General features: G+C 37.3%; 1 protein-coding gene and 2 pseudogenes across 1 annotated transcript; all 3 read left to right on the top strand.

Annotated features, from left to right (window-relative positions):
- Positions 1–812: 812 nt before the first annotated feature.
- On the top strand, positions 813–2041 carry LOC135320011 (olfactory receptor 9G1-like; annotated as a pseudogene).
- Positions 2042–14845: 12804 nt separating this feature from the next.
- LOC116155451 (olfactory receptor 9G1) lies at positions 14846–15774 on the top strand. The gene is given in 2 exon segments (XM_064482407.1): positions 14846–14867; positions 14870–15774. Coding segments are annotated over 2 exon segments (912 nt in total). The 3' UTR covers positions 15760–15774.
- Positions 15775–25902: 10128 nt separating this feature from the next.
- LOC116155198 (olfactory receptor 9G19-like) lies at positions 25903–27106 on the top strand (annotated as a pseudogene).

The raw sequence follows: 27106 nt of genomic DNA, 5'->3' as shown, positions 1-27106 counted from the left end.
CTCCACCAAATTGTATACATTCACTTTATATTCTTATAATCTGAGTATTCTCTTATCCCTATAATTATTATTATGACAAGAATTTATAGGGATTCAGGGTGTCACAATATGCAGAAGTGCTAAAAGAAAAATGCTTGATTTTTTACAAAATACATTAAAAATAGGTGATGTTCAGAGTTCCAGATACAAACAAGTAACACTTTAAGCTAAGAAATCACACATTTAGCAGTAAAGTATACTGGCATGATGAAGAAGGCTAAAATACAAGAAAATAGAAATTATAAGTACATCCTTCCTTTATTTGAACAATCATTCCTAAGGTGGAGGGGGGAACATTAACCAACTTCAGACTTTTGGAATTGCATATCTAAAGTCATTAAACAAGTGAGCCATCAGACTGAGGTGGCTCTTATTTATATCTTGATAATGATTGTAAGCAAAATAAAACATTAAGCCAGAGTTAAGGACCTTGAATCCCAGAAAATGAAACTTAAGAAGCACCAATCACAAAGAGCCAGCTAGGGTTTCCCAAACTTGTCAACCACTTAATCTATAGCCAATCAAATGATTGTTTTGCTTTGATCTGTGTCTTTTCTGTAAAAATATCTCTCCTAGCTTTTCTCCTGGGGTACTCAGAATTAATTTGATAGCTGCCTGATTCAAATAGGTGTTGGCTCAAATAAACTATTGAAACATTAATGTACCTAAATTTATCATTTAACAATATATATAATTGTAAAGTCTAAGTGGTTTATTACAAAATGAAAATGCTTTCTAAAATGAAAAATTACACTGTAGGTCATAGATTATTTCACATATTTTCTATGTATACAGGACAGTGATTTAAACTGAATTCTCATTTTTTCTCTTCTTAGGCGAGATTCCAATAACCATGGAGAGAAGCAATGACACAGTGACTGAGTTCATCCTGCTGGGCTTCACAACAGACCCTGTGATGCAGCTGGTCCTCTTTGTGGTGTTCATTGGTGTCTACTTTGTGACCCTGGTGGGAAACATGATCCTCATGGTGTTGATCTGTAATGACTCAAGGCTGCACACACCCATGTACTTTTTCTTTGGGAATCTGTCTTTCCTGGATCTCTGGTATTCGTCTGTCTACACTCCAAAGATCCTGGTGACCTGCATCTCTGAAGACAACAGCATCTCCTTTGCTGGCTGTGCAGCTCAGTTCTTCTTCTCTGCTGGGCTGGCGTACAGTGAGTGTTACCTGTTGGCTGCCATGGCTTATGACCATTATGTGGCCATCTCAAAGCCACTGCTTTACTCTCAGGCCATGCCCATTAGGCTGTGTGCATTCTTGGTAGCAGCCTCATACCTCGGTGGCTTTATTAACTCTTCCATCATTACCAAAAGAACTTTTACCATGAACTTCTGTAATGACAACATCATTGATGAATTTTTTTTGTGATCTGCTTCCCCTGGTGAAGCTGGCTTGTGGCAGGAAGGATGGCTACCAGGCTGTGCTGTACTTTGTCCTGGCCTCCAATGTCATCACACCTTCTGTGCTCATACTGGCTTCCTACCTCTTCATCATCACCACCATCTTGAAGATCCACTCCACCCCGGGTCAGCTCAAAGCCTTCTCCACCTGCTCCTCCCACCTGGCCTCTGTCACCTTGTACTATGGCTCCATTCTCTACATCTATGCTCGTCCACGATTGAGCTGTTCTTTGGACAGGGACAAAATAGTTTCTACATTTTACACTGTGTTGTTTCCCATGTTGAATCCCATGATCTATAGCCTGAGGAATAAGGATGTGAAAGAGGCTCTGAATAAACTCCTCAAATAAATCAAGATTCTTTCCTTTTAGGAGATCCAGAGACAATATTTGGTCAGGTTATTATATTTTAAGAAGAGCTGCCATTTTGTTCTATTAGGAGCAAGAATTCTTACAATGCCAGTTAAAGAATTTGCACCCTTAATGCATGACAATTCAAGAGAATTAAAAAGAGAAAATCAGGGCAATTTAGGAGATAAAATTTAGGTATAAAATATAAGAATTTGTTTTGAATTTCATAGTACTCTAAATTAAAAACAACCAAAAAAACTTAAAATCAAACCCTCTTCTCTACCTTCATAAAGTGACAGAATAGCCCTCTCTTTAGCATGAGAGCATTTCTGACTGACTGGTATATATAGAATAGTATCCAATAGAAATAGGAGAATGCTGAATTAAGTTTTAATATTTTTATATGACTATTAACTACTTAAAATCATCACTTTCCATTCCCACAACAGAACTTCTAAAGCATTTTTACATGTAAGTTTTTTCCCCAGAGGATTTAGCACAAAAGCTCAGAGACACCCATCAAATATCCATAAAACTATAATCAGCAAGCTTAATATCTCCAATCTACATGTCTCTTAAATATGTTCCTCAATAAGGAAAAATTGGTCAAGTTCCCATGGACACGATATTTGTGAATCACTGTATAACTCCCTGTGCTTCTCTTTTATTTTATAGGAGTGAATCTACAAGGACTTCTACTTTCAAATTGTGACATTCATAACATCAAGATTACAAGAATAAAATTACAATAATATAAAATAAGTATAGTGAGGTTGAACAACTTAAGAAATAAGTCTATGAGTACACATTACTCAGAAGAAAAATTTATAGATGGATTTTATACACGTAGTGGTCAAATAGAAGAGGAAACATGATGAGATGCATATAATTTTGATTTTTAAAAGTGAGACAATGTTAATGTAATTTATATCAACAAAAAGTGAAGAATGCCCTTTTTCTATTTGTATAAAAAGTAACAGTAACAACAAAAACATTCAAGAAAGTGAAATTTAAGCAAGTATTCCCCCAAATTGTAGGAGATCCTCTCAGAGCAGGAAAAACTAATCAGCACTGGCCATGATACATATTAATCTGAAATTAAACCCACGGTGTATAATCCCTAGTAGTTGTAACACATAGTAACCCAATAGGGACATGGCCCAATGGTGTAATTGGAAGATGCTTGGTTTAGACAATGTTTTAAAAAGAAAGCTATTAATGCCAACTTAGATTCTCATTTTCTAAAATCCCTTTCTCTATTTCCCACTAATAATAATGAAATTCCTATAAACTATATTCTTTTTAAGTGGTTAACAGATCTAACTGCTGTAGTACAGTGACAGAAAATCAGTTATGTGATGTTGGTTAACTGAAAGTAGAAAATTCATCATTCTGGAGGGAAACATTAGTTACAAAAGGTAAAAGTGATGTAATAGACCTATTCTTGAACATCCTAGTATTACAAATTCTGATATTTAACTACAAAAAAGGATATTCAACTACTGATGAAAGTTTTCTTTTCTAAAATAATTTCATTCTTTTAAGACGAACAACAAAGTCCTATTCTCAAAAAATTATCAATATACCCAGATACCATAAGTTTCACTGGTTTAAGCATATAATCATAATATTTTGTGTATTGACAAGTGATGTTAACTCCAAAATCAAGTCTAACATTACCAGGACCCTAGTTAGAAGGTAAAGTACAGCTGATGATAATCTTAGGAAGACATGAAAATACACAGTAATAATAAAACTATATTTCACATGGCACTGAAGTTTTAGAAAATGCTTTAGAATATGTTTAAATGTGGGATCAGTAGTAAGTTTTTAAAGTGTTGTTGGCTACGTTTCATATGTAGTTTATAGTTATGAAACATTCTGAAGACTCTTTCATATTAATTTAAAATTATAGTAGAAATTCTTAAAGGCATTTTATCAAATCACAAATGAAGTTAAAGTGTTAGAGTAGCTTCTAACTATGTCTTTCAGTATATGAGTATTAACAAATATTTTTAAGTACCTATGTTTATGAGCATTCTCCATGCAAAAAATGCCTCAGATTTACATGTTTTATTTTTAAAAACAAACACATGGTGATCCTTCACAGCATAGATGATGCCAGTGGGTACTTCCTACTAGTGGGACTTATGGTATCTCCAAAATTATACTATAGGGTTTTTCTATTCACATTCAGTCTTGTTTCTAGGAAAAAATAAGGAAAAAGAAGTGCAGTAACAGGGTCTGTACGGCTGAAATGTACAAAACTAACTACTATCATAAATTCTACTGCCATCGTAACAAAACAAATCTCTCTCTCTACCTCCCTTCTTGCATGGCTCTAGTCCCTTCACACTTTCTCAGCACCTCAGTTGAATGAGAATTACCCAGTAAGTTGTCCAAATTATGTTATTGTTAGAACTGGGTCTTTGATTATCTTGTTTTTATTTGTTTGTGGTACTTTTCCTTTGACAGAGAAGGCTAAGGGGATGCTAGGAAATGTGCTGCTGAATCCCCTGGGTTCCAGCCATGATACTTCTTGATCTCATTTTATAGCCTCCAATAATTTTTCTCTGGTGATTGGCATCAATAGCCCTGCCCAGTAGAGTGACCCCTATCAGTTCAATGCAGGAGGAGCCCAGCATGACCAGGGTACTTCTTGGATTCCAACTGGTCAGAGCACCTGAGGGTGTTTTGCTGGAGCATCATTCCGTCCTTGTGCACATAAGCTTCCAAATATACTGAGTGTGTGGTTATGGGCAGGGAAATTAAATTCCTATTGGGATATTTCATATAACAGTAAAAGAGACTGTGTTAGATGGATTCCTTTGGATCAGACACCAAAGTGGAATTACATATGCATGAATAAATATTCAGGAAAATAACTGACTGTGTAAGAGAAAATGGAGAGGGAGCCAGAAGAAAAGAATGAATGCCACCAACATGACGCAAGTCTGGCTGCAAGTGAAGAAGAGATGGAAAGAAGGATGGGCAAAAACATCCTGGGTCATTGTTCAGACTATAGTCAGTTCAGCAGCATCACTGGAAGGTCCTTGAGGTAAAATCAGTGATCAAGCGCGTCCACTGTCTAACACAATGGTCCTGCACTTGTATGCCTGCTGTACTCAGTCATTAGCTGGGAGGACCATGTGGGAGGCGTGACCTTGATACAAATTGGGGGGATGTATATCAGAGGTCAGCAGCTAGGTCCTTTGGACAATTACACTGTCTGTACCTGGATCTTTGGAAGGCTTATTTTCCTGGTCACTACAGGGGCCATTCCCATCTCATCTCTTGGGGTTATAAGGATAAACATTCTCAATAAGGGAAAATGAATGATACATTTGCTGCTCTTTTTAAGCTTGTAGTATGCTTAGCAGACACCTCCATAACCATGACTGAACTTTCATGTGGCCACTCCATTATTGCATCGGGGCAGTTACCTCTAAATAATGATGTAAATAGTAAAACCAATTATTTCTGCAAATCAGGGGGGGATTGTTACCATTCCTCTGCCATCCAATGTATTTCTTGGTACAGGTAATGCTTGGTGGATACCATGGTCATGAAAAAGGTGTTATGTAAGTCTACATCTGTTGGTGCTGGCAGGAAAAATAACTGGCAAGAAAATGAGTATGTAAAGCAGATAAGTCCCCCAATAGTGATTATTGCAAGGAGGAAATTCATTACCTCTGCAATTCTGAATAGCCGGAAGTTGTCTAACCCAATCACTGTGCTACCCAAATGGTTCAGCAATCTCCCAGAATGTGAAGGCATCTCAAGTACATAGCGGTGGCCTCTGCCATTTGCATTTTGAACACCTAACAGCAGTGCTAGACAAGTTTGCCTTAGTGAGAAGACAGTGTTGTTGAACCCATTCCAGCTGCTACGGCCACTCTGTACAATGGCCCATTGGACATGAACTGGGGTGTGTGGGGAAAGAGGATGACTGACATTCACAGAGCATGTCACTTCAGCCACCTGATTAGCAAGAGCCTTCTATGTATGCATTTGTGACTAGAATCGAGTACATTGTGGACATAAGGGATTTAAGACATCTTCCAGTCTATGACTTTGAAGTTTCAATAAAATGTGGCAGTCTCTCAACCTCCTTTACAAACTTAGTGACCTCAGAATGCATTCTTTATCCCTCAAAGGCTGCAACTGTTTAACCCTAATGTGAGTTAGTTCCATTGTACAGTTTTGAGGGACACAAACTTGTTTTAACTCCAAGATGAATCCCTCCATTTTATTTCCCAAAACAAAAGTTATTATTCCTACAGCCTTTCTTTAACTTGCTTACCTGTAAACCTTGTTCACTCATGATCTCCACTTTGAAGACCATCAATCCTTTCCCCTCAGACAAAGAGATGAGTTAAAATTGATGAATTGGGACAACCAAACTTGCATCTTCAAATTTAATGAAGGCACTGATGTTTGCACTTCTCCCCAAGGATGCAATACTGCATTTTGCTTACCGTTGTGGCAGAGGATGCCTAAGGGGAGCAATTACAAGGGCTTCTTCTAGAACATTCCAACAATAATAACCCTAATTCCAAGTGCCAGGAACAGGGAACTAAAATGAGGATGCTATTTTATTCTGTGACATCTGTACCCAATATGATGTCTGGGTCTGGGTAAATAATGATCACCTGTAAATCTGGTCCCATTGCACCTACTGAGAGATGAACACCAGCCAAAAGTACCTTTCAAGTTACTTCCACTAGTCCCACCGGCAAGTGTGCAACTCTGGTGTTTTTCCATCTCTGGAGAGTACTGTCAGTTCAGAGTCAGTATCAGCTAAGCTACAGAAGAAGGTCTGGGTACTTCCATTTTCCCAAAATAGGATTACCTTTATGTATGGCTGCAAGCCATTCACAAGAAGGCTTGGAGGAATACACTGTATCAAAGGCTGAGTTTCAGGGTCCTTCCTAAAAGGAACCTGGACTCACCATCAGTCTATGGTTTCCATGGCTATAAACTAGCTTAGGTCAGAGAATTATAGAAGAGGCTGCATTTCCCTATTAGAACATCTTAAGCTAGTTTTTGCACAAGTGAAAATGAAATGTGGTTTTTTTTTTCTTTACATAAAAATATCACCTTAGTTGGTTTCGCATCTACTGCATTCTTCAGGAAGCACCCAGTCCAAGAGACATTTCCACAAATGTCTGATCAATAAAATACTTGGTTACTATTTAGAGTTAGTGATATGTTGGGTAATTGCTCCCATCCAGGTTCAGAGAGTTATATACTGCAACATGGCTCTCTGGCTGCCTGTTTGTTTTCTCAGTTGAACAGTCCAGGTTTAAATTTCAGCAGAAAACAACTCCCCACATGTTCCTTAAAATCTCTATTTCATGTATCTTCACCAAAGAAAACTGACTTCTCAGTGCCCTCCCTCCACCTGTCCTTCATGTCATGATGCCCTTGGTGATTATTTTAGTAAATTTAATGCCATTGGATACCACAGGTTACCACCGTCCCATGTACCAAATGATGGGTTTATATTTTGAATCTTCAAACATATGAATAATTTAATACCATTTGAATTTTATCTCTTGGGACTAAGATCAGTATCAGTTATAAACCTGGCAGGTAGCAAATGGCCACTTATACTGGTTAATTTGGGGAGGGTTAAATAAAGGGTTAATTACAAAGGAATGTGAGTGGTTTGGGGAATTCCTGGTATAGTATGATAACTCTAGAACAAATAACTTCCGACAGCAGTTACCTCCTCAGTTCCTGAAGGTGCATGAAGAGGGAGAGTTTATGTGAACTGGAGAGAGAACCTTGGAATGGGTCACCTGGCAGGACATGTGGTCGAGGTCCAGAGATGTGGCATCTCTGCAAGATAGGAGACTAGGGAAAACCACTCTGACCTCACTGTCTTCCCTGCCTGTGACAAACATGGGCTAAACACACTAAGTAGACAGAGAGCAAAGATACCTGAGAGGCAGTTAATACAGCTGAGCATCCTGGAGCAGAAAGTAGGTTAAGAGGGTAGAGAATGGATTTGGAAAAACACATGAAAGGTATTCAGCATGTACCAAAAATATCAGTATCACTGAATATTTGTGCTTTAATATGTAGATAATGCATATGAATATATATCGCATACATGACATATATGCACATTTATGCTTAGTCTAATTTCCATACAATTCAAAAGACAATGAGAATGGAAATTCTGACTGATTACATTTCACCAGGGAATTGCAGTCTAAGAAAAATCTCCAATACTAAATGATACCAGTTTGTCAACATGCAATTTTATTTAATTGTTTTTTTCATTATTTCCCAAGGTTATGAAATCCTAAGGGGTTGCAGGACTACATTGCTGGAGGTCTACAAACTGATATAAAAGATTCTGGACAGGCAGACTTGATCTCTGTTGAATTCAAATGGTGATGGTGTTGCTGAGAATTTTAGGTGAGTTGTCTAATACAGATGTTATAGGTAGATGGAAATTTTTACATATTTCTCACAATCAGCCCTAAGGTAATTTACATATTGACATACAATAAGGGCTAAAGAAAGGGGCCCTTTTCAAATATCTTCATTAACTTCCTTGCAGTTTCTGAAACTGCTGAGGGTCACAAGAAGTAGTATTTCTCTCTACTAGAGACAAACAAAAAGAGCAATTAATATTACAGAGAAAGACAAATGGGAAAATATAAATGCACAAGCAAGCAAACAAGGAAGCAACTATCTGGACCACTTACAAAAGATACAGCATTGTCCTCATCCCAAAAGCAACACAAGCAGCAGGAAGAAGTAGCAGAGATTACTAGATATTATTCCTCTAAAGTCCAAAAGATATCAAAAAAAGGTTAAATTTCTTTCAGTTTGATGTTTTTTATGAAAGCACAAAGACATAAGGTGCCTTTGAGATTTCCAGACAAGAGAAACTTATCTCTAAATACAAAAAAAAAATTGGTTGTATTAATTTTGGAAGGAAACTGCATTATTTAGCTTAAAACAGAAAAGCACAACCTTAGGAAGAATAAGGTGTTAGCTAGTTTGCAAACACAGCCAAATTACCACAGCGTTCTGATTCTGATTAACACAAAACTCACCTTCAAGTCAGTTTCTACCCAAGGAAATGTATGTCCCACCTTGTTTGTGTTGGCCTTAAAATTCAAAGTAGATCTTTATATAGCTCTTATTTTTCATTGCAAACATTACTGAACACTTGTTTACATTTTTTTTTACTCCTTGAGTCTTTACAACATTGCAGGCAGGACTCTTGTGATGAAGAAGAATAAGGATACAACAGATGTTTATTTCAGCATTTCACATGCTTGATCTACAGACAACCTGCAGTACAAGCCCTTGGGCTGCTTTAATGAAAGCTGGTTCCTGGACTCCACCCCTAGCCTGTTGAATTAGGAACTCTGGGATGGGCCAGGTGAGTGTTTTATGCACTGAATTTGAGAAACTCTTGTTCCTTGAGAGTCAATGATGTCCAAGCACTGTGCTTAGTCCTTCTTTGAGTTATCTCCTTCACAAAAACCTTAAGATGAGAGATTTTCTCCTCTTCTTACATGTAAAGAAATTGAGCCTTTACGATGTTGACTAGTGATAAAGAGTTGAATCCTTGTTAATTGCCTGAAAATCAACTATTTTCCCATCATACCCCAGTTCTCTAGTTTGAGTAGTCAGCTCTCATTTTTAAGGCATAATACCTATTTATTATGACATATGAGGTAAATCTGTTCTGACATTAAAAACACCTTCTACACAGACCTCCTACAGTTTGGCAAACAAATATTTGGTAAGGCTATTTTGTAGGCAGATTTCTTTGTTTCTTCCTATTCCTTTCTGCAAGGAACACAACTCCTAGTGATTACTCATGACAGAAAATGCATGTGAGATATCAAACAATTCCACTGGTGGTTTAAGGATAAAATGGCATCATTAGAAATCACCCAGAAAATTGATACTATTGATTTGTTTCTCTTTCAACTCATTCATTCATTTTTTTAATCATTTGTTCATTAAATATGTTTATGTGTCTATTATGTGCCAGGTAATATCTAGGCACTGGGCATATAGTAATGAACAAAGCAAACAAAAATTCCTACTTTCATGGAGTTTCCTTCCTAGTGGGATCCAGACTCTGCATCACCCGAATGACACAGTAAACCCTTAAAAAATGTAAATGAGGCAATACATCCTCAGGGGTAACCTTACTAGGGAGGGATATTGCCCAGTTATCTTTTTATTCCTTCATAAAATTCCTAGAAGAATATTATGAAGACTTAAAAAGCAAAATACAAAGCTTTGGGGTGAAGTTTTTATCAGGATGATAACATCCTTTGAGAAACATTTTTAATCGTGTGGTTGAATATCTGACTTTCATAAAGGTCAGGGATGCTACTGATGATTTAATATGTACCAGACAAGGATGAAAATGTTTTGCATCCATATGACAGTCCCATCCAAAGAAAAATGTCCCACCCAAAATATCCAATGTCTTGATGGATATGTATGCATTGAAAAAAAGATCTTTACAATTAAGTGAGTTTGAAACCTACTCCACTTTACAAATAAATGCAAAGTATATTTTGCCAGACTTTCCTAGGAATTCAAAATTGAGGGAAGATTGTCATTTGTTTTGTTTGGAGCTTTATCAAGAATAGTTCACCTTGTCAGAAAGATTACCAATATAAATGCAACTCTTGATATTTGAGTCACTAATACAGTCACAAAATTCTACATTTGTGTGTATCCATTTCACTAAGTATTCTAGTATTTACATATTTAAATTTACATTATTTTACAATAAGTCCTATAATTATTACCATATAATACTTGTATAATGAACTATCATTCTTTTTATCACCTTTACATTAGACTTAGAATATTTTACATACACATGCATACATATGCTTGAGGGAGATAATTGTGATGTTGTGATTTACAAGAGAAATAAATTTGTTGGTCATTCAAATGACCAAAATGCATTTCTCATATATATTTGGCCTTTCACCAGGGTTCCTGGCTCAGGGCTCCCCAAACTTTGAAATTTTCTAAGCTTTCACAGTGATAAAGATGTCTTTTGTCATGTGAGTGAGGTGACTTGTGGAAATCACCTAACATTAGGAGTGATCGCCAATAGCACCAACCATGTAATTACAGAATTAAAACTTTCAGTCCAACCATGGACTCCATGGGAGAAAGGCTGAAGCCTATTTATGTGGCTGATACTGCAATGGGTCTCAAAATGTTATATGTGAACTTGCATCAAAATCACTGGGCTACTTAGGATAGAGGAAGATTCTTGGGACTCTGACCTACTAAAGTTGATTGTCTAAAGAATAAGGCTCAGAGAGCTGGAAATTTAGTGGTATGTCAGGTGGAAAGAGGACAGAGTGTGGAGTCAGAGGGACTGAGTTTTAGATTATCCATGCCCACTGATTTGCTTCATAACATGTAGTGGTCAGTCTTTAGAAGGGTCTTTTTCCTAATTTTTGATACTAAATATGCATACATTCATTAATCAGGCTTGCTGTGCACATAATGATTTGAGCAGTGGTAGTTGCCACCCTAACACCACCAAGCTTTTTGCCACAAACCCTGGCATTTCAAGCATTTTAATACTTGTTCAGGTGAAGGCACTGTCTTTGAGAATTTTTTGAGTGTAGCATAAAAAACCCTCTGCAGTCCATCTAACTTCTTTCTAACAGATACACTCTCTATACTCAGATGGATCTGACAGCTTTTCTGACAAACCATCCATTCCATTTCCTGCTTCTGTATCTAAATAGTTGCAGTTTCTTTTCCTTTGCCAGAAACGCCTTCCTCCCACATGACAACAGTCCATACATCTTCAAGCTCACATCCATGACTCTCCCTTCTGTGTGAAACCTCTCATCACACACACACAACACTTCCTTCTTTGCCCCTAGGAAGCTCTCCATTCTGGCCCTCCTCCCACTGTCAGTAACAATAGTTCTATCACAACCTACTGTACTTATTTGTTTATAAAGGCTTGGTTTCTCCCAATAAACTACATTTTTTGAAGTCAAGCCCCAGACCTTTGTTCTATCACTTTCCATAGTATTTGACAGAGCACCTGGGGTATAGCAAATGCTAGAGAGGTATGCAGGCATTGGGACAAATGATGAGTGCTGAGAGAACTGGTCCTGAATCTTGGCTCTACAAGTCTCAAATTTTGTGACCTTGCATACAATCATTTCTATGTCTCATACAGCTCAACTGTAAAATGAGAATAATAATCATATTTATGTCAAAAGATTATTGTAAAGGTTAAAATGAGTTGAGTCTTTTAAAGCCATCAGTGGAATGTTTGATACAGACTAAGGTCTCAGTAAATTTTATTATGATATATGACACCTTTCTTATCATTTAAAAATTGGATAATGAGCTGAGGAAAAGTGATACTGGATATGTTTGTTGCCAGAGTTATCTGTATAGACACTAAGGATAACAGAAGGCCACTTTTAAAACATTGGAGTCATAGTTGAATTGATACTCAAAGATAAGTCTCCCAGAAGTACGCTTGGTGTAGGGGAAAAACTGAATTTTCTAATCAGATTGTCATGTGTTTAAATCCTCACGGCACTCACTAAGTTTACCTGGGCAAGTTAATTAATTGCTCTTAATCTTTTTTTTCTTGTCTATCATAGAAAACTCCAATACATACTCCATAGAGTTGTTTGACAATTTTAAAAAAGTTCCAAGGAAAGTGTTCTGCAAAGAACAGTTTCTCAAAATACAGTAATTAATATCATTACTTTTTCACTCATTCTCTTCTTTTACATTGAGCAAGAATCTCGTAAATAATGTCAACGCACTTTTTGGTGACTTGCTTTTTCAGAGTCTTTCAAAGCTCTGAACCCTTGTGGTGTTTAAAGTATCAAATACACTGGGAGCTAAAGCAGTTATAAATTACCTGGATCCGTGATGTGGTCCTCTGTTGGCTGTGACTGTGAGTTGCAGGTAAATGTCCAGGTTTCGGGGGTGGTGAGCAGAATGTTTCTATATTCATAATCAGGATTGGCCGTAAATGTAAAATTCAAATGACTCTGCCAGAAGATGATTTGAAAGCTACTTGGAAACATGTATCTGATGCCACATGTAAGAACCACTCACTTAGGACAGCATCTGATTCGCTCAGCATTATCCTATTTGTTTTGAGTTAAGGTATCATAACCAGAAGGAAAAGGACCTACGGAGTCCACAACCAACTGTCACCCTAATATCAGATATTAAAGAAGGTAACTTAGTGGTTAAGTACCAGGTTTCTGGAGTAAGACGGCATCACTTACTACCTGTGTAATTACTAGCTACTCAGTAAAACTTGATATGGACACCGGTCAAATTGCTGATATGTTGTGGGAATAAGTAAAATAATGCATATGACTCATTGTAGAGTAGTTTATCAGGTCTTTCTGTTGGAAACATTCTCTCCTTCTGATAAATCAAATCAGATGAGAAGCCAAAGGGGATTATGGATTTAGCTATGTGCGGTCATTGACCTTTGATGAGGATGTCTTTAGTAGAGCAGTAGTACCAAAAGTCTAAGTGGAATAATCATATATTGATCAGTATTTTACTCAGGAAAGAATTAATTTATTAGAATGGCATTTATTAACAATAATATTGATAGTCTTTTATGAACTAAGTGTTTTTTTAGATTCCAAGGTGATGGGGATACAAATAATCATATTCTTTGTTTTTCATTTAGTTACAAAAATAGTTAGGTTGATGGGAGTTAGTGTGGACAGAGTTGTCCTTTGAGTGTTAAATAGATGTACAGTTTGATATATTCCTGTCTATCCATTAAAATAGAATGGTTATAGTTATATGTGCAGAAAATCCTGAAGAAAGTGAGAGTTCCATGTTACTAAACACAACACTACATCTAGTGTCTTATTCTAAGACATCTATTTTTGCTTAATTGTTATTATTAAAGGAAAAAACTCCTTAATACTAAAAAATTATAAAAGCAATAAAATTTAAAATAATGTAAATGTTTCCAGTACAGTATTATTTATATAGTATATATGAATCACTTACATTTAAAATTGACCCTTTATCATTTTTTATTGTAGGACATGTATTAAAAAGTTTATCCTATACATACTTTTTCCCAAAATTGTGTATATATTCTCTTTTTTACTTATAATTTCATAAGTATTTTCCTCTATGTGTAGATACTACTATGAGATATAAATTTATAATGACTGTATGGTGTTCTACTATATGGGCACACTAAAAGAAAAATATTTCATTATTTTAAAAAATATATTAAAAGTAGGTAAAGTTCAGTACTTCAGATACAAACAAGTAACAATTTAAGCTAAGAAGTCACACATTTAATGAAACAGCAAACTGTCATTATGAAAGGGACCAAAGTACAAGAAAATAAGTGTCCATCTTTCCTTTAGTTGAACAATTGTTCTTCACTGGAAAAAATAATTAACCAACTTCAGAAATATGGAATTGAATATTTTTAAAGTCATTAAACAAGGAAATCATCAGACTTAGATATCTTTTTTACCTTGGCAGCCTGTGTAAGCCAACCAAACCCAAAGGCAGGCCCAATTCACTTGAATCTGAGAAAATGAAACTTAAGAACAGCCAATCACAAGCAGCAAACTAGGTTTTCCTAATGTTGCAGACACTTAAACTATGGCCAATCAAACATTTTCCTTGTTTTGCCTCCACATCTACTCCATAAATATCTCTGCCCTATCTCCTGTCTGTAGAAAAACTTCTAACCACATTTGGTTTAGAGCTGCCTGATTTAAATTGATGTTTATTCAGAGAAACACTTGAAAATTATAATGTGCCTAAGTTTATCTTTTAACAATATATAGTTGTAAAGTCTGAGTGGTTTTGTGGCAAAATGAAAACTCTTTCTAAAATGAGCATTTACATTGCTGGATCCTAGACTTCAAGAATTGGAAGTAATACAATGCTGTATATTTTGGTATATTTTCTATTTGGGAGACTCAGTGATTCAGGCTCATTTTCTCTTCTCCTAGGTGAGATTCCCTGTGGCCATGGAGAGAAGCAATCACACAGTGAATTCATCCTGCTGGGCTTCACAACAGACCCTGTGATGCAGCTGGTCCTCTTCATCATGTTTGTTGGTGTCTACTCTGTGACTGTGTTAGGAAACACCACCCTCATGGTGTTGATCTGTAATGACTCAAGGCTGCACACACCCATGTATATTTTCATTGGGAATCTGTCTTTTCTAGATCTCTGGCATTCCTCTGTCTACACTCCAAAGATCCTCATGACCTGCATCTCTGAAGACAAGAGCATCTCCTTTGCTGGCTGTGCAGCTCAGTTCTTCTTCTCTGCTGGGCTGGCATACAGTGAGTGTTACCTGTTGGCTGCCATGGCTTATGACCACTATGTGGCCATCTCAAAGCCACTGCTTTACTCTCAGGCCATGCCCATTAGGCTGTGTGCATTTTTGGTAGCAGCCTCATACCTTGGTGGCTTTATTAACTCTTCCATCATTACCAAAGGAACTTTTGCCTTGAACTTTTGTAGTAACAATATTATTGATGACTTTTTCTGTGATATCCCACCACTTGTGAAGCTGGCTTGTGGCAGGAAGGATGGCTACCAGGCTGTGCTGTACTTTGTCCTGGCCTCCAATGTCATCACACCCACTGCAGTCATACTCGCTTCCTACCTCTTCATCATAACCACCATCTTGAAGATCCACTCCACCCCGGGTCAGCTCAAATCCTGCTCCACCTGCTCCTCCCACCTGGCCTCTGTCACCTTGTACTATGGCTCCATTCTCCACATCTATGCTCGTCCACGATTGAGCTGTTCTTTGGACAGGGACAAAATGCTTTCTATATTTTACACTGTGGTGTTTCCCATGTTGAATCCCATGATCTATAGCCTGAAGAATAAGGATGTGAAAGAGGCTCTGAATAAACTCTTCAAATAAATGAAGATCCAGTCCTTTTAATGAGATGCAAAGACAATTTTTCATCAGGTAATTATATTTCAAGAAGTGCAGCCATGACGTTCCATCATGATCAAGAATTCTCACCATGACTGTTAAAGAATTTGCACCCTTGATACCTGGCCATTCAAGACACCTAAGGGAGAAAGTTAAGGCAATTTGGAGGATAAAATTTAAGTATAGAAATATAAGGATTTTAATTAAATTTCATGTTACTCTAGACTAGACACAAAGAACTTGAAACCAAAACCTACTTTCTATCTTACTACAGTGAGAAAACAGCACACTCCTTTAGCATATGAAGGTTTTTGACTGGCTGGTAATATTTAGATAGTTTTTCCTAGAAACAGAAAAAGAATGCTGAATTAAATTTTCAGTTTTTTCTATGAATATTAAGTAGTGGAAATCATCAGTTTCCATACCCATAACTAAATTTCTTAAGCATTTTATATAATTTTTCCCCTAGAATCATTAAGACAAAGATCCAGAGTCATCCATGAAATAATCAGTACAACTAGACTTAGCAAGCATGACCTCTTCAATCTACATCTCTTACCCATGTTGCTCAATTAAGGGAAAAAATCAGTCAAGTTCCCATAGATATGATTTTTGTGAATCACTGTGTAACCCACTGGGCTATTCTTTTATTTTATAGTAGCGAATCTACATAGACTTCTTCCAAATTGTGACTTTTTGAGCATCAAAACACAATCATTTTAATAAATAATAATAATAACTACAATGAGGTGAAAGAACTTGAGAAATAAAAGTCTACGTGTGCACATTATTCTAAAGAGAAAAATTTTATAGGGAATATGTAAAGGGAGTGATTAGGCAAGTGAGGAAATATGATGAGATGCATACAATTTTGATTTTTAAAACTGAAACAATGTTAATGTAATGCATTTCAATAATCCTGAAAATGTCCTTATTTCTATAGGTATAAGCAGTTTTAAAAATGCAAGAAAGTAAAATGTCAGCAAGTAGTTCCCCAAAATGTAGCAACTCCACTCAGAGCAGGAAAGACTAATCAGCACAGGCAGGGATATATATTAAACTGAAATTTAAATCCAACATATATCATCACTACTTGTTGTAACACGAAGTAATCCAACAGAAGCTAGGCCCAACAGTATAACCCTGAGATGCTTGATTTAGACAACGTTCTGAAACCAAAAGCTATTTATGCAGACTCTCATTTTCTAAAAGATATCTATTACCTACTAATAATAAAAAACTTTCTATAAAATATATTCTAACTACATCATTCTATGGGGAAGTGTCAGTAACAAAAAGTTACGTTGGTGTAAAAAACCTATTCTTGAAACATCCTAGCATTGTAAATCTTGATATTTAACTACAATGAAGATACTCAAACTACTTGTCAAGATCTCCTACTTAAATCCTTTCAAAAGGACAAACCAAGTCCCGTTCTCCAAATAATTTTAAATATACCCAGATATGGTAAATTTCATTGACCTAAGTGTATAGCCGTAGTATTTTGTATATGAAAAAGTAATCTCAACTCCAAAACCAAGTCTAAATAGCATTACCAGATCCCAGTAAGATGATAAGATACGGATAATGATGATCCTAGGAAGACATTAAAAAAAATGAGAAAGTAATAAAACTTTAATTAAATATATGGCATTAGTGTTTTAGAGAATGTTTTATAATATGTTTAAGTGTAAATTTGGCAGTCAGCTTTTTTTACTGACTGTTGGGAATGTTGCATGTGCAGCTTATGGTTGTAAAGCATTCAAAAGAATCTTCAACATTAATTTGAAATTACAGCATATATTTCTAAGAGACTTTTATTACTCAAATTACAAATGAAGTTCGAAGTCTTAAATGAAAGTAGTTTCTAATCTGTGTCTTTTAGATATATGAGCTTTAATAAACATTTTTGTAAGTACAAATGTTTGTGAGTATACTTCAGCATGCAAAAATTTCCTTGGATTTCCATGTGCTATTTTAAAAAATTGATACTTATGGTCTTTCACAGCAAGTGATGGCCAGTAGATATTTCTGGAGAGCAGGACTTTTGGTATCCCCAAAATCACACTATATAGGGTTTTTTAAATTCACATTCAGAGTTGTATCTGGTGAAAAAAAAAAGGAGGTGGGCAATAGGATCCATATGGCTAAAATTTACTTTAACTTCCCATTGTAATAATTACAAAGCAAACCTCCCTCTTTACCTCCCTTCTTGCATGGCTGTGGTCCCTTCACGTTTTCTCAGCCCCTCAGTTGAATGAAAGTTATCTGGTAAGTTGTCCAAATTATCTTACTGTTAGAACTGGGTCTTTGATTGTCTTGTTTTTATTTGTTTGTGGTACTTTTCCTTTGACAGAGAAGGCTAAGGAGATGCTAGGAAATGCACTACTAAATCCCCTGGGTTCCAGCCATGATACTTCTTGATCGTATTTTACAGCCTCCAATAATTTTTCTCTGGTGACTGGCATCAATCACCCTGCCCAGCAGAGTGGCCCCTATCAGTTCAATGCAGGAGGAGCCCAGCACAACCAGGGTACTTCCTGGATTCCAAAGGGTCAGAGCACCTGAGGGTGTTTTTCTGGGGAAGCATTCCGTCATTGTTCACTCATGACCTCCCCTTTGAAGACCCTCAATTCTTTTCCCTCAGACAAAGAGAGGAGTTCAATGTGAGGGACTGAGATCCCTAACCTGGCATCTTCAAGTTTTGATGAAAGCACTAATATCAGCACTTGCCCCCAGGGAGGCTACACTGCATTTTGTATACTGCCTTAGCTGAGGAGATCTAGGGGAAGCAATTACAGGAATTTCTACTTGAACTCCCAACAACGGTAATCCTCATTCCATGGGTCAGGGACAGGGAGCTAAAATGAGGGTTTGGTTGTATTGTATGTAGCTGTACCCAATATGATGTCTGGGTCTGGGTAAAAATAATCGTCTACATATCTGTTCTGACTGGGCTCAATGAGAGATGCATGCAAGCCAAAACTATCTTTAAATTATTTTACAAGACCCACTGTTAAGTGTGTACCCCTGATGTTTTTCCATCACTGGAGATTAGTGTTAATTCAGAGTCAATATCCAATAACCCACAGAAGATCTAGATATTTACCTTTTCCCCATATAAGATTACTCTCATAAATGGTAGCTAGCCATTCACAAGAAGCCTTGGAATAAGATGTATAGTGTACACATTGGCTAAGTTTCAAGATTCTTCCTCAAAGGATCCATGTTTCCCCATTGGTTCAAGTTTTCAGTGGCTGTAAACTAGCTCAGCCTGGAGAATTATCAAGGAGTGGCATTTCCCTACTGGACCATCTTGAGCTAGTTTTTATCCAAGTAAAGACAGATATTTTTTCCTTACAAGAAAAATATCACCTTTGTTGTTTTCTTAGCTACTTCATTCCATAAGAATCACCTAATCCATGAGACATTGCCATGAGTATCTGAACAACAAAATATTTGGTTATGATCTAGGGTTTGTGGCACATTGGGAAATTGCTCCCTTCTTGTCTCTGGAAGTTAAATATTGCAATACGGCTTTCTGCCTGCCTGTTTCTTTTCTTCCGTTGGATAGTCCAGATTTAAATTTCAACAAAAGCCAACTTACCAAAAGATATGTATAATTTCTATTTGTATCCCAAGAAATAGTGTACTAACCCTAGAACTAATAACTTCGGAGAGTGTTACTTCTCTATTCTTGATTGTGTAAGAACAGAGTGAGGTTATACGCTCTGGAGAGAGAGCTTGGAAATGGGTCACTTGGCAGGAGCTATGGTCTAGGTCCAGGGATGCAGACATCTGTGGTATCTTTGCAAACAAAGAGGACAGAGAAAAGTCACTCTGACCTCACTTACTTCCTCGCTAGTGACAACCACTGGTTAAACCCATTAAGCAGAGAGAGCACAAAGGAACCTACTGATACAGTTGACAGCTGATCATCCTGAAGCAAAGAGCAGGTTAAAAGTGTAGAGAATGGATTTGGAAAGACAAAAGAAAGGTATTCAACAGATAATAAAGATATCAGCATTACTGAATGTATATGCTTTAATATGCAAATATATGCATATAAATGTATAGTATACACAAGCGTGTGCACATATGTTTATTTTGCCTTCTACATAACTAGAGAGAATGGCAATGGAAATTGTGACATTACATTTCACCAGGGAATTGTAGTCTCAAAAAATACATATTTCCCATCATTGAATAATACCCACTTTGTTAACATGCAATATTATTTAATTGTCCTGTTAGTTATTAACAAAGCCTAGGAAAGCCTAAGGGGCAGCAGGAAGTACAATCCTCGGGATTCAGAAACTGGCATAAAAGATTCTGGGACAGGCAGATTTGAACCCTGTTGAGGTGATGATGTTGCTGATAATTTTAGGTAAGTTGACCAATTCAGATGCTACCGTTAGATGGAAAATGTTACCTGTTCCTCACAACCTGTCTTAAGATCATTCACATACTAAGATACAATATGTTCTAATGAAAGGGCATCTTTTGAAATATCTTCACCATCTTCCTACTGAAGTTTCTGAAACTTCTGGGAGTTCACAAGAAGAAGTAGCACTTTTCATTATTAGAGACAAAAATATCCATTAATACTACAGAAAAAGACAAGGGATGAAAGAAAAATAATAATAATGACATAATTACACCAGAAAAACAACAAGCAAGCTACTATCAGGAACCACTTACAAAAGAAGCAGCATTGTTAATATCTCAAGGGCAACTGAGGTAACTAGATGAAGCAGCAGTGATTACTAGAGGTTATTTTTCTAAAGGCCAAAAGACATTCAAAAAAATTCAAATTTCTTTCAGTTTAATATTCTTTAAGATAGCACAAAGGCATATGGCATTTTTGAGAAGAATTCCAGCTAAGAGAAGCTTCTCTCAAAATATAAAAGGTTATATTTTAATCGTTTTGAAAGAAAAGTGCATTGTTTAATTTGACACAGAAATATATCCTTAGTTAGGAAGCAGAACACGTCAGCTAGTTAGCAAACACAGCTGGATTGTCACAGTGTTCTGGCTCTGGTTAACAAACACAGAACTCAGTTCTTTGAGTCAGTCCCTGCCCAGGGAAATGTGTGCCCCATCTTCTCCTGTGTTGGTGTCAGAATTCAAAGTAGCTCTGTCTGTAGCTTCCCTTTTAAAATGTGAACATGTGACACATCTTTGCATTTGTTAACTCTTTGAGTCTTCACAACATTCAAATGGAGGCAGGACTCCTGATATGAAGAAAAACAAGGAAACAACTGATATTTATTCCAGCATCTCTCAGACTTGATCCGCAGACAAGCCCTCAGGCTGCTTCAGTGGAAGCTGGTTCCTGGGCCCCACCACCAGCCTGCTGAGTTAGGAGCTCTGGGCTGGGCCAGGTGAATGCCATGGGCATGACATTTGAGAACCACTGGTTACCTGAGTGTCTATGATGTGCCAGGCACTGTACTTAGTCCTCCCTTGAGTTATCTCAGTAACAACACACTGTAGGAGGGATAAGTTATCCTTGCATCTCATAGAAAGAAATTGAGCCTTTACAATGTTGACTAGTGATGGAGAAGTGGAATCCTTGTTAATTGCCTGAAAGTCAATTTTTTTTCATGGTATCCAAGCTGTCTCTGGTTTAAACAGTCAGCTCTGATTTCTAGACCAGGCTTCCTATATCCATCTTGGCATATAATGACAGAAAGTCTGTTGCTGACCTGAAAAGCTTCTCTTACACTGTTGATTGAAATAAAAAAAGCACAATGTGAGAGCTGTGAGTTTCAGTTTTATTTGGGGACTTAGGACTATTGCCTGAGAGACACAAGGGACACCCTCTTAGATGCCTCTGAGGAACTGCTCTGAAGACGCCAGAGGGGAGGTCAGCATATACGTGGTTTTAGAGGCATCGTGCAATCAAGCACACAGCTTGGTAGAAGGTTGCTGCTGGTCACAAGACCCAGACATCTTAGTGATCTTAGTGCTTCTCTTCCTAAGGGAAGATGCAGGAAATTGCATTCATAGAATTTCCTCCTGGAAATATCTATTTGAAGGCCTGTCCTGACAGTTTTCCCAGAGCACAGTGTCTCATTCCTCATCTCCAGCCTGAACTCTTTTCAGGGTGTGTTGAAGGTCGGCAAATTCAGTAGCTAATGACTTAACCCCCGTAGGGCCAGATGGTGACATTCTTTAGCTGACAACACAGACTCAGTCCATTTGGACAAATATTTGGTAAGGATATTTTGTAGGCAGATTTCTTTGTTTCTCCCTATTCCTTTCTGCAGGCAACACAACTGGCCAAGGGTTACTCGTACCAGAAAATACATAGAAGATTTCAAACAATTCTGTTGATAGTCAAAGGATAAAATGACATCATTAGAAGCCACCCAGAAAATTGATACTATGGACTTGTTTCTCTTGCAACTCATTCATTCATTCACTCATTCATTCATTAAATATGTATGTGTGTCTACTATATGCCTGGTAATATTCTAGTTACCAGGTGTACAGCAATGAACAAAACAGAAAAAAATTTCTACTGTCTTAGAGTTTGTTTCCTAGTGGGCTCACATCTCTGCATGACCCCAGAGACCCAGTAGACTCATGAAAAGGTGAACTGGGCACAATATCATCGCAAGTAATCTTACCCCTCAGGGATATTCTCCAGCTGTCTTTTTAGTCCTTCACATAACTCCTAGATAAAATGTTTCTCTGAGTTCTGGGAGTTCCTCTGGGAATTTAATCAAACTCAAGTTGGGGGCTCCTGGAAACCTCTGATTTATAGAAGGTTGTTCAGAAGTACAGGTAACAACCTGGGCTTGCAACTGATATCTGAAGTTGGGAGAAGGAGCAGTCTTGTGGGACTGAGCCCTTTTCCTGTAAAATCCAATGCTATCTCAGGGTAGATAATGTCAGAATTGTGTTGAATTCTTGGACACCAGCAGGGTGTCCAAGAGTATTGTTTGTTTTATGTGTGGAAGAACAACTGCCAAATGGGATTTTGGGTCTCAGAGGACCAAAATGTTATATTAACTATAAATTTCATTTTAGCACCATAAAAAAAAAAAACATTAAAAAATGTTTGTTGTAAAGTGGAAGTTTTTGAATGTGATAGAACTGAGAACTACCACTACAGATGGGATCAAACTGGGATGTGTCCTTTGTAGAATTGTACATGGCTAGTTATAAAAACAGGAAAACAGTGCTAAATCCTAGGCTTTTAGACCCCAAAAGAGCTTACAATTACTTTTTTTTTTTTTTTACTTGCCATAACCAGATGGATAATTTGCAGGTCTCCACTGTGACAGTTCACTCTAATGCTCAGTTTGATTCTCTCTCTGGGATTTATGATAAATGTGCCAAAGGATCCTGCAGAATAACTGAGGGGAGAATTTCCTCTATGATTGTGGAGGAAAACTGTGTAGGGGAGGCAAAATTTTACTTTAGGGTCTGGGCCTGAAAATTAGACTGACATAAGACAAATTAACAGGAGAAAAGCATACACATTTATTAAGTATAAGTTTTATATCACAGGGAAGCCCTCATGAAGAAATAAAGACCCAAAGAAGTGGCAAAATCTAAATGATTTCCACAAGTTGAACAAAGAGAAGCAATTGTGAAACAGTGACTAAGAATATATGTGTAGGCAAAAGGAATGTAAGAATTGTTGCAAAAGGAAGGACAGAGCTGGAGGGCTCAGACATCTCAATTTAAAAACTTACTACAAGCTACAGGAATTAAAACAGTGAGGCACTGGCATAAAGGCAGACACAGAGATCAGAGGAATAGAATAGAGAGTCCAGGAAAAAAAAAATGCTACAATTGTGGTTTTGGTAGGTAGGATAACGTCTTCCAAAACATTCATATTCTAATCCCTGGAACATGTGAATATATTTGGTTACAAAGGAAGTGGAAAGTAAGGTTGCTAATCAAGTGACTTTAAAATAGATTATACTGGATTATAGGCTGGACCTAACATAATCACAAGGATCCTTAAACATTGAAAACAGAGGCAGAAGGAGTCAGGGGGGATGTGATTGTTAAAGAATGGTCATAGAGACACAATGGTGCTGACTTTGAAGATGGAGGAGAGGGATCATGAGCCATGGAATGTGGGCAGCGTCTAGAGGCTGAAAGAGGCAAGGAAAGGGTTTTCCCTGAGAGTCTCCCAGAAGGAACACAGCCCTGCCGACACCTTGATTTCAGCCCTGTCGGAACCATGTTGAGCCCACCTTCTAACCCTAACAAACTATAAGATAATATATTCGTATTGTTCTAAACCACTAAGTATGAAGTAACTTGTTACAGGGACAACAGGAAACTGAAACAATAATCAACTGATTTTTGACAAGGGTGCCAAGATAATTCAGTTGGGAAAGAATAATCTTTTCAACAATTGGTGTTGGAACAACTAGATATTTACACTCAAAACAGTGAAGTTGGTTCCCAGTCTCACACCATATACAGAAAACAACTCAAAATGGGTCATAGGTCTACATTTAAGAACTAAAACTATAAAAATCTTAGAACAAAAAGAGCAAATCTTTGTGACTATGGGTTTAGGCTATTGGGCTAGATTATTTCTTAGATAAGACACCAAAAACAAGCAAGGAAAAAATACATAAATTGGACCTTATCAGATTTAAAACCCTTTGTTCATGAAAGTACATCACCAAGAAAGTGAAAAGATAATCCAAAGTGGGAGATAATATTTGCGAGTCATATTGCTGATAAGAGACTTGTATCCAGAATATATAAGAACTCTTACAATTGAACAATAAAAAGACAAAAAACCTAATTAAAAATGGGCCAAAGATTTGAATAGATATTATTCCAAAGAAGAAAAACAAATGGCTGATAAGCACATGAAAAAATGATCAACATTACTAGTCATTAGGAAAATGTAAATAAAAATCACAGTATTATAACACTTCAGAAACACTAGCATTGCTAACATTACAAAGGCAGACAACTTGTTTTGGTGAAAATAAGAAAAAATTAGAACCCTCACACCATGCTGGTGGGATTGAAAAACGGTGCAGCTAATGTGAAAGACAGTCTGGCAGTTCTTAAAAATGTTAAATATAGATTTACTGTGTGACTATGCAATTCTGCTCCTAGATTTCTACTCAAAATTTCTTCATAGCAGCATTGTTCATAATTGCCAAAAGGAAAAAATTAAGTATCTGTCAACTGATGAATGGGTAAACAAAATATAGTTTATCTATATAAAGGAATATTGCTAGGCAATAAAAAAGAATAAAATAATGATACATGCTACAACATGGAAGAAAAAGAAAAAAAGAATTATTTTAACAAGGTCTCTTTGTGCAGAATTCTTTTGGTCTCAACTTCCTGTCTTTGATAATAAGAATGTTTCTTTTCTCCTGGTATTGGGAGGGTGGCTCTCACATGAGAGTTTTTACTCTTGTTTTAAGGAATTAAAGGGGAGATCAAACTGTACTTGGGTATCTACTGTTTTTTTTTTTAATGCCATTAGTTTAAAATAATTCTTATGCCAAATTGGCATATTGGGATGATATATTCTACCACCCTTCATCTGTCACTACCTTCTAAACAACAGGTCCTTTCCCACATCTCACAGGCTTTGAATTACTTGTCCATTTGTAGCTGGGAAATGGGAAACAGATTTTTTCCCTCAGTGGTTGAATTTAATTAGCTCCACTCCCAGTTCCTCTTCACTTCATGAGCCAGTTTAATTTTCTAAATATCATCTAGCATTAACTAAAAATATTTCTATACTTTTTTGTTTATGTATTATGTATCTCTCCCTTCTAAATGAAGACTCCATAAGGGTCAACCTTATCAACCTCACTGCTGTATTTCAATGCCTAGACAGCACCAAGGGCTCAAGAAATATTTTCTTAATACAAGAATAAATGGCCAAACAGCATTAAGGCTTCCTAATACTAAATTCATTTTAAAGACATAAATATGTTGTGGCTCAGAAAGTTTCCATCACTTGCCCAACCCAGCCAAGATTCCTGCTCAGATCTTCCTTACTCCAATAACCATGGCCTTGACCATATCTCACAGATTTGTAACAGAGAATGACCTCCTTTGGTACTGGTTGCCGTAAACATCTCACTCTTTCATTTGTAGGTGAGGTCTCCTTAAAGCATGGAGAGAAGCAATCACACGGTCACTGAGTTCATCCTGGTGGGCTTCATGACAGACCCTGTGATGCAGCTGGTCCTCTTTGTGATGTTCCTTGGTGTCTACTCTGTGACCCTGGTAGGAAATACCACTCTCACGGTGTTGATCTGTAATGACTCAAGGCTGTACACACCCATGTACTTTTTCATTGGGAATCTGTCTTTACTGGATCTCTGGTATTCCTCTGTCTACACCCCAAAGATCCTTATGACCTGCATCTCTGAAGACAGGAGCATCTCCTTTCCTGGCTGTGCAGCTCAGTTCTTCTTCTCTGCTGAGCTCGGGTACAGTGAGTGTTACCTATTGGCTGCCATGGCTTATGACCACTATGTGGCCATCTCCAACCACCTGCTGTATGCTCAGGCCATACCAAGGAGATGGTGCATCTGCTTGGTTATCTACTCCTACACTGGAGGTTTTGTCAATGCAATAATACACACCAGCAACACACTCAATTTGAGTTTTTGTGGTGACAATGTTGTTATGACTTTTTCTGTGATGTCCCACCCCTGGTGAAGTTGGCATGTGATGTGAAGGAGACCTACCAGGATGTGCTGTACTTTCTCCTGGCCTCCAATGTCATCACACCAGCTCTGCTCATCCTGGCCTCCTGCCTCTTCATCATCGCTGCCATCCCGAGGATCCACTCTCCCCAGGGCCACTTTAAAGCCTTCTCCACCTGTTCCTCCCACTGGCCTCTGTCACCTTGTACTGTGGCTCCACTCTCTACATCTACTCTCACCCAGCTAGTCCCTCGAGAGGGACAAATTGGTGCCCACATTTTACACTGTGCTGTTCCCCATGCTGAACCCCATGCTCTACAGTCTGAGGAATAAAGACGTGAAAGAAGCTCTGAAGAAACCCTTCAAGGTAACATAATGTGAAGTCTAAATTACATACATTTCTCAAATCAGTGCTCAGTGCAAGTAAATTGCTTCAGGAGAGGCATATGGAGAGGCATTAATAAAACATTTGTTTATCTAGTCAAAGAAATCCAGTGAAAAATATTTTCTTTTGTTGCATTGCTTTGTTTTACTTTAATGATCATGCTATAATCTATTCTACAAAAGATGGATTCAATGTAGTATTAGTGTATTTTTCAAAGAACAACATCAAGGTTTAATGTGATATAGAATATTATGTATTGCTTCTGGAATCCCAAATGGTT

The sequence above is a fragment of the Camelus dromedarius genome, chromosome 35 (assembly GCF_036321535.1).
Source record: "Camelus dromedarius isolate mCamDro1 chromosome 35, mCamDro1.pat, whole genome shotgun sequence".
In the NCBI taxonomy this organism is placed as follows: domain Eukaryota; kingdom Metazoa; phylum Chordata; class Mammalia; order Artiodactyla; family Camelidae; genus Camelus; species Camelus dromedarius.
This window is presented reverse-complemented; position numbering and strand designations above follow the sequence as displayed.